We start from the raw sequence: 11,758 nt of genomic DNA, 5'->3' as shown, positions 1-11,758 counted from the left end.
TCACTGCCTTGCAGCTAAGTAGGTATATACACGTTTACTTACTCGCGCGCTCGAGATCGACTGAAACCTCTTGCCGTAATGGTTTATGGTCCGAGCCAACCGATCGCGCCGCAGAGCCTCCTTCCCTCCCAAGGCAGCGTCACTAAGTTATTATTATTATTTTTCTCTTCTCGTCTTCTCTCCGACAAACTGCTACGTGTGTTGTGAGTGTGTACACATTATACCAGAGATTTTCGAAAAGTAGCATACTGACCAGTCACACACTACTTTGGTTGGCCCTCGCGTGAATAATGTGACTGGTCATTGTGACATTTACTCCTTGTATATTATGTACATACATGTTTGTGCACCTACATAATTATTTTTAAAAAACACCCGAAAGATTAACGGGTAATTTATGGATTTGTTCGTTGTATGCACCTTGGTTTATTTATTTATTTGTTTATTAAAAAATTTAATTTTTAGTCCTACGGCACGTAAAAACCAAAAATTGTATTAGAAATGATTAAGTTGACTGGATGCTGCGCCGAAACGATGATCTCACTATATCTTTCTCGTGATTGGTGTGTCTATCTTGCCACTGATCCAGAGGACTGCGGAAGGTCAAGCGGAGCCGGTTATATGTGTTTATACTCATTAGGTATTTTATTTTCAACTTTAGAAGGTAGCCAAGGCGAGATTCTTGACCGATTGCTTCTATTGTTGCGAGCGAGAGAATTTTTTTTTTTTTTTTTTTTGTACTATGTACACTTAAATTCACTGTATATACTTTCAATTTTTTGCTTATGAATGACAAATCGTTTGATATTATTTGTGAAAATATCATCAGTTTCATCGTGAGATAATATCAAAATTTTACCATCAAGCGAGTAAAAGAGGAACTCTTTAATCTAACTCGTTTCAGCCGACCTGCTCATGACCGACCTTGAAGTGGAATATCTAAGTGTGTTTATGAGCACAGTCGTAACATCATTTCTACATTCTCTTATCGGTATGTTGACGATACTGTTTTTTTTGTTCGTAAGAACTGCGTCAACAACTTGTTAGATCATTAATAAAATGGTATAAATTTGGTTTGCATGTATTTTTTGTTTTGATTCGAATAATACTGTGGTTCTTAAAAAAAAAACCTGCTTTTTTTCATACAATCGTTTTGTGTTTTTCATGGTTACACCTACATGATTACGAAAAACTAATGGTTTTGTAGAAAAAGTTAGAAAAATTACAGTATTTATGAAAAAAAAAAATTTTGTTGCGATCCAAAACTTTTCCAATATTCATCTGAACTGTCAACTTTTAAAACAGTAAAAAAATTTTAACTTATTCTTTATTTTAAGAAGGCTCTTTTACCACTTGTTATAAATCAGGTGATAATAACGTGGAAGACTATTTAAAAAAATTAATTTTTTTTGTAATTTCCCAAAGTTGACGATTTTAATATAAACACTTATTACATGCTAATGTAATCAGTAAGGATAGGTGATTTTCTCCAAAGTTTCTCAAGAGAGCGAAATACTCGATTTACATGAGGAATTTATTTTCCAATGGGATAAACGCGTTTCTACCAAGCTTGTACTTAATTCTCCGAATATCTGTCACTCGAGAACACTATCAGTATATTTTTTAGCTACGAGATGTATTTTCCATTTTCCTATGTATCCTCAAGTAGGTTATCACAGTTTGAATAAAAAACCAGTAACTGTTCAATACTGTTATTCTCCAATAACTATAATGCTGCACTAACATCCCAATTGACTAATTGAACAGAAACGTATTTTTCAACAAATTTATCACAAAGTGACGATTATAGTTTATTAACCAAACGAAAATACAGTATTACATTGTTTTCCAGAGGTCATTGGGACGGCAGTACGAAAGGGAAATATATGAACGCCCACACGACGAAAAGAGCGAGCAAGGCGAGCATAGTCTTGGATCGAAAGCTGTCCCACCCGATCAACGTCTGGTTGCACCTTTTGTACGGAGGCACCGTACAGTTGGCCTAAAATCCATACAACATCATGTCGTACTTTGGAAAATGCATTTTTTTTTTTTTCCACGAAAATTAAAAATTCAACCTCGCACTCCTCGTCCTCGATGTCGTCCAGCAACTCCTCGGTCAGCCGATCAAAGCTACGTGAGGCGCGCATTTCGATTTGCGTCGCTTTGTCCCTCGTCGATTGGGTCGATCGGTCCTTGGTCAACGAAGGTGCGTAAAAAAGTGCGCCAGACGGTGTTGCGAAAATCACCTCCTGGTCGTAATATTCGTTTCTATCTTCAACCTCTACGTCCGCATCGTTTTCGCCGCTTCTTCGGCCGTTTTCTACCAGCAGCCCGAATTCGTTAAGCTTGGGTTAATCATCACCTTGGTGTACATTGTTATTGCCATCATTTACCTGTACCGGAATTTTCTTGCTTTGTTATTCTGATTTTGGTCTGACGAACTTTTCATTCAAGTTACGGCTATGATGAAAAATCTGGTTTTCCAACGGAGCAACTTTTATCGTTAAATAATCTCCAATTTTTGTTGTAAATCAGGGGAACCGAACGATTATTGGTCAACATTTCAACAATTTACAAAATTATTTTCATCAACTTGATTTTCCTATAATTTTATAGCTTCAACCGATACAACGATATTTTTAACCCGAATGTGCGTACGTGTGTACATCTCATAAAATGTGCCAAGGATTGTCATTTATTTTTTTTTATTTTCATCGAACTTCATGGATTCGAAAAGTGGGCATTGTGAAAAAAGTACAGCGAATAGAGATTTAAATTTTCCAACAACTTTGTTTATTACTTTTTACATTTGTATATTTTATTTCGGTGATCGTTAAAAAAGTAGGTTCTCCACTTTATCGACGGAGTCGTTATCACAAAATAAATATCGTGCAGAGTTTATGATTGTAGGTACTTAAGATTAATTTTTGCGGACAATATTGTCCAACATAAAATTATGTTAACAAATATTAATATTATCAAGGTCTCCATATTTTAAATCAAAATTTTAGCACGTGTATTTTAATCATAAATGACCATTACATCGAGTAATGATAATGTGTAACATATATTGTACATCGTGATTTTTCAACGTCTTTTTAAAATGCAAAATTTATATATAAAACACTTTTATTTACTTAAGACGGATAAGTAAAGCGGTTCATTGCCTAAATGTAAGACAAGCTAACCAAAATTTGTTCTTCATTGAAAACACTTTGGCAAAAAATTAAAGAGCGAATCAAACGCTTAACTTATTAAATCACAGCTAAACAGTTGCAGTATGATTATTGTCGCATTTTTACGTTTAAAATACGTTTCATCAAACTATTATTCGACTCTATAAGATTTCACCAAACTTCAAAACATTTTGTTCTCTTTTTACATAACAGACGTTCCTTTGTGCTCAATTATTTTTTTAGCAATCGAAGCGCACGATTACACATTATATTAACTTAACAATTCCTTAAAGAGGCTCTATGTAAAACAAAAGTGAAACCCTGCTGCTCGTAATCTTATACAGTTATTACAGTGTATAAACAAAAACATGCGTGTTGGTCATGGACCAAACTTTACATGATAAATCAGCTTCAAAGTCTCATTGGAGATTGTAAAAATTATATGATTCTTATACGCAAAGAAGTGTTTGTGACGCACTTTTACAACGTTTTTTGTTCAAATCGTAGAAATAAAACTTTTCTTCGTGCGTACCCTACAACCGGTCACACATTGTAAAGAGCCTCCTTATACAATCATACAGCTAAGAACAGAGATGGCATTTTCGCGATCGCGATCATAAATATTGCACGCATCGGCCACCCACATAATATACGCGCCTATCACTTGTGTCCGCGAATGTTAATCGCTTCGATAAGCAACTCCACTTGACCGCACCATTTGCAATTATAAACAAAAATAAAAAATAAAAAGTTCATCTGCGCAACAGTGGATTATCGTGAAAAAAAAAAAAAAAAAAAAAAAAAGAAAAAATCACACGACACCGTACTGCACGAGTAGAACGTAAGCGACGATCCAGACGATGAAGGATATGATGATGGAGACGAGAAAGACGGTCTTGAGGTGGTGCCAGGGACTCTCGAGCCGGTGGACCGGCTGGTGCCGCTGGGCCCGGCTCTTGCAGGCGCCGTCGTGGCACGCCAAGTTGACCCGGTGCTGGTGGTTCGCCGGCACTGCCCCGGGATTACCACCCAGCTCGCCCAGCTCCGTCTCCTCGATCCGGGCGTCGCACCGCACCGGCGTGTTGTACCTGCCCGTGATGTCCATCTGCAAAAAAAAGGACTTGTAATTCGTGGGATTTTCATCAATCCGTTTTATCATTTTCCCAAATATATTATAGATAATACGCTCCATGTTAAAAAATCAATGTTAATGTTTGCGTAGAGATGATTAAAAAAAAAAATAGAACTGTTTTTTTTAAGCGATAAGACGATTGTCGGTTTGGGTACATCGCGAGTGTTTACTTTTTAGATAAACAAGTATACCTGCGTCTCTCCCAATCTCAACTCAGCGATAAGGATAAGTATAGGTACGAGAGTAGTAGGTATAATATATAAATAAATACCCACTGCTGTGGCGTGTTTGCGCGAATGGTCCGTTACACTGAGCGATAATCACGTTTGCCGCTGCATTTATTTGTATCCGAATCGAGTAAATTCTAGGAATATGTAACGAAATATCTATGGATGATCCGACGCAACTTTTTTGTTTACAAATAACATGTAGTTTTCTTCCTCCTTTTATGAGGAAAATCGTGACAGTTGCGGGAAAAACTGGGATTCCCCTCTTATATCTCCGAATGATATGATCTCTACGGAAATCCAACTATTGAAATTCCCTTTGTTCCAGCGATTCCGAGAATTTTAGCTATGGACATTAAAGAGACATTCTTCCCGCGGCACACTTTCGCGATCAAAAGCCATCATTTTCAATGCAATGAAAAAGGCGTGATGTCCTTTTGAGACTATCTCTAAGACAAAAATGATCATTTTTCAGAGTTATGTAATAAAAAATTCTTCCACAAGATCTGAAATTAAAAAAAATATTTTCAAGAATTTTTTTTTATTACATCCCAAAGTATGTGACTACTTATGTGAAAAAGAAAAAAAAAAAAAAAACCCTCGAACGGGCACAAAAATTCCATCTTCGATCCATGCGCCCTTGGCTGGATCGCACCCCCGCCAAGCAGTGCTCCCTTTATACCGCTGGACCTCATTCACGCGTGGAATTTATCAACACTCTTTGAGAGCATACATATATATATATTCCAATGTGTTGATGTTACATTGGTATTCTAATCGTATGTTGACATGGTATATTTTGCAAATATCGGAGCGCCGACGCGATGAAAAATGCAGTATTTTTTGAATACCACAGTATTTAATCGTGTAATTGGACTCTGCCCCTGTACTGTAGTAATTAAATGGACAAAACATTTTTTTTTTTAATATACTCCCCGACACCCGTGCAAGATATCGAAGATTGGAGTTCTTCCGTGGCATCGTTCAGATGCACAACAACTACACGATAAGCAAGCGAAGCTCGATCTATTTTTGCTGCTCGTCGAAATCTTAAAAAAATCTGTAGGTGAGGGGGAAAAAAAAAAACCGTCATTGAGGAATGAAAAGATATTACTGTCCGATGTTAATGCAAGGTATACCAAGCGAAGTTTCTGCTTACACGGTCGCGATTCCCGATACTTGGGGCAACACGACACGCGAGCATAATATACACACCAAACAAACTGTATACCTACTCGTTGTTCCACACCATTTGACCAACAAATAGACATAAAGTATGTATAGGCACGAAAACAAGTATATGCTCGCTTATTCAAAGAAACAACGATTTACCGATACAACAAGTGGAGGAGGAGGAAAACACGGAGCGTCCCGTACAGTTTTCTTTTCACCACAGCGTACAACGCTCGTTATGTACCTCCCGATCCGAGGATTATCGGTAAATACAAGTGATGTATACCCGCACACGCGCGCGCTCCACTTACTTGATCGGAGCAAAGCTCCTGGTACATGCCACGCTCATTCTTCTCCATGCTGTGCGTATGTCTAACTTTCGTGCTCATGACCTATATAAATATGTATACACGCGTTTCTCCCGTCATGGCTCATCGCGGAATATATCCTGTATACACTCGGACGCTACATTTCCCGGATCCGCACTAGCGCGCGGTATCAGCGAGACTGACTCTGTACGAGTATACACGCCCAAGGGGGGAACTGTCTCGTTAACTCGCCACCCGCCGACGCTCGAACTATATCCTATAAACTGGTATGGGGGGGGGGCGCCTTTTTCCATCTCCCCCTCCGGCCGCGCTTCTTATCACCGATCGATCGTTATCGGCTTCCATATCGACACCTCCTCCTACGCATACCATACTGTGTGCATTCCATACCTTGGCGCTAGTAGTTGTGTATTTATAATCCCTCTCTCCTTATACATATACTTTCAACGAGTCTCGGTTTTCGCGCGAAAAAGACACTGTAATATTTGTTACGAAGGAAATGGCACTTAACGCGGTGTAAAGACCGAATTACACGCGCTTTAGAGTGGAGTACAGAGATAGCTCTTGATTGTGCAATTTTACGTCTGGGAGTGGAGGAGGGAGGTCGGCGATTTTCTTTAAACAGGAAGCTCGTATATAACTTGTACTCCCTCGGGCCTCTGATGGAGTGGATTTTGTTGTTTATTCGATTCGACTAGGGGGGCAATGCGGCGGTTCTTGACGTTAAAGATCGGTATAGGTATACAGTATGGGTCTTTTTGTGCATATGCAGGACAAAGGTGATTAAAATAATCTACGTAAATTCGAAAATTTTCGTACAATACGGTGATTTTATTCAAAACTTTAGGATTTTTCGCGGCTCAACCGCAGCTTCCTGTTTTTTTTTTTTTTTATTATTATTTTTATTTTTGCCTTCACATTATGTACTTATCATCATCGGCATTTCAATCGATCCGAGGTCGAGTCGCGGTTTACCTCGGTATCCACCCGCATATGTACTCGTGCACATAGTTACGTACCTTTTTTTCTCCTCTCGCTCGAAAATTACGTAAAAGCTGTACATATACCTATCCATATATATACCTACAGGGGCCGATAAGATTTTAAATGAGATAGAGCCGGTAGTCGACTTGGCGTTATCGTATAAATATACCTGTGCAAGCGTTTTCTTTCTTTCGACACAGCAGCTCTCGGCTACTTGTATAGACGGATGGAATGTCTTGGAAATAGTATATTATGTATACGACGAGCGACGGATGGTTATCAATCGATGTTTGAATGAGCGAATCAACGTAGGAGCATTATTTTTTTTTATTATCTTTTATTAGTTTTGAAAAAGATCTTCTTCTTTTGTGCTGTCATGTGATAAACGAAAAAGCAAAGATCACATGAGCATAAAAAGAGATTTTTCCTATACCTCGAGCATTTTTTTTTTTTTTTTTCAATTTTGAACGCTCGCTATGTGCCCGTGGTATAGGAATAATAGCATCCACATCTGACCAGGGTGATGACAAAGGATCCTCGGGCATTTGGATTTTTTTCTCTAGTGAACACGCACCAAACTACCATATCTGTGATCTAAAACACGTAACTAAACTCACTGAGACAAAGTGCAATGCTCATGTATACTCATGAGATATGGATATATTCAAAACTTCAACAAAGCTCCCATACATTGCAATTTATTTTAGGTGGATTTTTTTAACTCATCGCCATACAAGTACAATACCACGATTAAAATAAAGTCGAAAAACATCTTCTATAAAAAAAAAAATTTCGTAGCATTACTATTGTGTGAAGCGCTTCATTTAATACGCAGAGACAACTGTACCGTACGCCGAGAAAGAAAAAGAGATGCTCTGTATCGTGTGCTTAAATTGGTTCGATTTAGATGAGTAGGTCGTTGTTGGAGGAAAAAAAAAAAAAAAAAAAAAAAAAAGAAACTTGTGACCAAAGAATCAATAGGCACCATTGGTGACGATGTACAACTATATAGAGGCAATACGAACTCCAAGGAGGAGAAAGCAAAAAGCATCTCCCCGAACTGCCGCATATGGCCGATCGAAAGTGAAAGCAACGAGAAATCAAAACCCGATTTTGACATTAACGAGATGCATGAAACAGGTAATATACGTGCAATCGACTCTCCGTGACTCATCACTGCACACGAGATGAGATGATTTTTTGATTTTTTAAAATTTTAGATTATCACGTAACGTATCTTCATGGTGGAAAGAGAAGTATATGATCATTTGACCTGTAATGTAACAGTATTGATTCAGAATCATATATATAAATATACTTTTAATTATACAACAGAAAAACCTACTCGGTCGTCTCTTTTGTTTACCAACGGGATAAACACAACGAAGCTAAAACTAAAGCGACCTTGCCTGCTCACGCACGGGTGAAAGTATCGTAAAAGACACACACTTGTGAGCACCGCCGGGAGATTGAAACTCACATGGGCTTGTATATATAGGTATATATGCTCCCAGCATCCAATCTCGCAATGAAAACCTAATGGACCTGAGAAAGAAACCCGAGGTGCTTGTGGCTGTGTACATGTATACAGATATATTGGAAACGTTCATCGCTCCTCGATTAAATCGATGCAATTTTCTCCTCCCCTGTTAATTTTATACGCGCTATCAATTATAATTAGACAAGAAAAATTATAATAAAATCTCGTTCTCCACGCGCTGTATGGGTTACTTATCTTCTTCTTCTTCTTTTTTTTTTATAATAAATCACACGCGTAACTTTGATTAAAATCAATCTTTGTACTCCCTTAGATCGGACCGTGTTACTATAGGTTGTAATTGACGAGACTACACGATTCCAGAGCCGATACATCAAGTTGCTCCTTTTGATAATAATAACGCACGTGAATCATATTGTAATAATGTATCGAGCGTTGACCTTCTTTTTTCGAGTTGCTCAACAACTAATTTTCAATTTAAAAAAATAATGCTACTTCAGTTGTGTAGGTATCACTGTCATAGGTAATTTACTGCTCCGTTATACACGTAGCGTAAAATGTCCATGCAAATTTTTCGGTTCGAGGATCCAAGCGAGTATGTATTTCACGCTCAACGAGTAAATACCGATTTACCGTACACGCATCGAACATTTGGGAAAGAAAAGAAGAAGAAAAAAAAAAAAAGTAGCGAGTGCAACGCAAAACTACCGTAAATCACGTTTGTGCAATATATTCGAGCTTCGGTTGAATTTGCACGCTCATCACCTCGGAAAACAAGGCAGGCCACGCGCGCTCTACAACGAGTTTATATATTATGTACTTAATATTATAAGCGCTAAATCGCCGAAAACAACTTCTTTCCAGCACCGGTGGACAAAACGAACTGTCTCTTCATTATTATTCCGTTACTCCGAGACACACTTTGCCTATATGTTATTTACACACGTAAGTGTCCAACTTCGGGGGAAAAAAAAGAAACGAAACAACTTATTTTTGATAAAAGTCGACAACTGACCACACAGTCGAGGAAATACCGCGGATGTTGATACCTAGACATGTACTTGTCGATAATAATGGCCTACCGCAAGTTACGGATTATTCGGTATACGAATAAAAAAAAAAAACTGAACACGCTGTGATAGGCTCGGGTTTCTCGTAATATGCGCAAAGACGACAGGACAAGATAATAAATTAACGACTGTATATACTACATCACAAATACATTTTTATTTTCTGCTAATAAATTCTGGGGAATACCGCGATGCTATCACTCGAGCTGCACATAATAAAAAGTGATAAATTAATGTAGCAGCAAGTTGTTGTTTACGAGGGAATGAAAAAAAAAAAAAAAAAAAAAAAAGTACGTTTCGTATCAACAGTTCGGAAAAACGCTCCATAGCGTACAGAGAGAGAAAGGAACGTTCTTGCAGTTAAACAGATGTCAATTTGCGCAAGTGTCGGGAGACAATAACTGTAAAATATAAAATGTTTTTCGTTTTTCTTCACTAAACCAATACTCGTATAGTTTGTATTATTTAATATTTATAAAAATCAATTGACTTTGTTCCGAAAAGTTATGTTATCACGTGTGCGTTTCGCCACACGAGTGATCGTTAACCATCGGCGGTTCTCACAAAAATCGCGCGCGATAAGAGCCGCTATTGTAATTTTGAAGCGTTATTTTCATAATATTCGCGTACAACCCGATGTCGCGAGTAAAAATTATTTGCACAACAGCACTTACGTCAACTCGGCGCTAATAAACCGAGGATTACGCAACTCGTGCTTTTTATTTATTTTTTTTTCCTACTACCTCCATGTGTACATGTCACTCGTATACCTACGGTTTGGTATTTTTTATTAAAAATGACGTACGTGTGTCGGCTCCGATTTTCTCTCTTCCCTCTGACATGCCAATCGACAAAATGCAAGCGTGTGAGTGTGCAATTGTTTTCGTGACCTCGGCACTGCAGCGTCTCTTAATCGGTCAGGAGTATATATGCGGATACGATGGTATATGCGAGCACTGACATTTTCTAGCAAATGAATAAAATTCGTTTGCGTCGAATTACCTGTTGCGGGTGCCAAGTGTGCTTGAAAAAGCTCTTGAAGTACCTCATGCTTCGACCCCGCTCTTATCGCCTTCGAAGCCACCCAATACTGATTTCGTCGCCGATTACTATTTTTTTTCTATATCGTGGGACGCAAACACACAGTTGCCGATACCGGCCATTCAACCACACATGTCACTTATCGAAGTAAGACCACAAAACTACGTTCGAACTCGAGCACAAAACCACTTTTTTTAACTGTAAAGATAAATTAAAAAAAAAAAAAAAAAAAAAAAAAGAGTCGAGGCGTTGATGATAAAACGACGAGGTGCACCGCTCGCGCGCTCTCCCGGCAATGCGCGCCCCGCGTCCGTGTATATTATAAGTAGGTGTACCGCCTATCCGTATAGCACGTTTTGCTCGCCTCGCTCCGTCGGGTCCCCCCCGCGTTCTCTTTCTCTCTCATAATTTAGTGAGCCTCACATATATTTGTACATGTACGTTCCTCCTCTCGGTCGGCGCCTATACACCTGATGCTGTCGCTTGGCCGATTTCTATTGTGTGTTTTGCTGCATCTCCCTTCCATCACGAGCAGCAAGCTTGCGTTGCGAAAAATCTCACTGTCTGCAAAAAATTGGCCGTACAGTAGCTACGATGGCGAAACGCCCTCCGGGAAGGAGAGATTTGAGTTTTTACTTGCAACTTATACATTGTTTCCCATCCGGTGCCAAATAAGAGGACCACACCGTACGAGATGGACGCACATTTTATTGCGATGCGAGTGCGAGCGTGGTTTAGTTATGTAATCCGAGTTTTTAATAGATGCGTCGTGGTGGCCCTTTTTTCGGGCGAGTTTTGTCGTCATATCGGATTGTTCGATTTGACGCTTCGGAAGTTGAATCATCAAACGGCGATCGTTTCCAATTGAGTTGAAAAATTATTAAAGTTTTGCTGAGTCACAAGAATTTTTTGACGATAAGTCGCGCGGATACTTGCGCCTTTTTTGCGGCACCGCGTGACGAGCGCCAAATGCATTACAGAACCTGTAGATGTCAGTTTTAATGAGAGAATATTTATTATCAAAATGTAGTCGTAATTTTTTTACAAAATTTATTGCGACTCATGAGGACATATACTTAGAGTTTGAAATCAACTACACACACACTATTTGAAGTATGCGTAATT

At 38.7% G+C, this 11,758-nt stretch overlaps 1 protein-coding gene across 2 annotated transcripts; it reads right to left on the bottom strand.

Moving 5' to 3' along the window:
* Positions 1-3,964: 3,964 nt before the first annotated feature.
* LOC106646767 (uncharacterized) lies at positions 3,965-10,844 on the bottom strand. 2 transcript variants are annotated; one of them, XM_023389574.2, is made up of 2 exons: positions 10,595-10,844; positions 3,965-4,284 (listed from the first exon to the last, which is right to left on the bottom strand). In XM_023389574.2, exons 1-2 carry the CDS (start codon positions 10,640-10,642, stop codon positions 3,991-3,993), a joined length of 342 nt encoding a protein of 113 aa, XP_023245342.1. In that variant the 5' UTR covers positions 10,643-10,844; the 3' UTR covers positions 3,965-3,990. The 2 variants fall into 2 exon arrangements, with proteins under 2 accessions (XP_023245342.1, XP_023245341.1); XM_023389573.2 differs by lacking the exon at positions 10,595-10,844 and adding an exon at positions 6,023-6,227.
* Between the last annotated feature and the right edge of the window lie 914 nt (positions 10,845-11,758).

Source organism: Copidosoma floridanum, unplaced genomic scaffold, assembly GCF_036245765.1.
Source record: "Copidosoma floridanum isolate Cflo_tuat_1 unplaced genomic scaffold, Cflo_Japanese_pri ptg000013l, whole genome shotgun sequence".
Lineage (NCBI taxonomy): Eukaryota > Metazoa > Arthropoda > Insecta > Hymenoptera > Encyrtidae > Copidosoma > Copidosoma floridanum.
This window is presented reverse-complemented; position numbering and strand designations above follow the sequence as displayed.

Coding starts and splice junctions, on each gene's coding strand:
- LOC106646767 (XM_023389573.2), bottom strand. CDS start 6,100: ATGAGCACGAAAGTTAGACATACGCACAGCATGGAGAAGAATGAGCGT. Junction 4,285..6,022: donor AGGAGCTTTGCTCCGATCAA/GTAAGTGGAGCG, acceptor TTTTTTTTGCAG/ATGGACATCACGGGCAGGTA.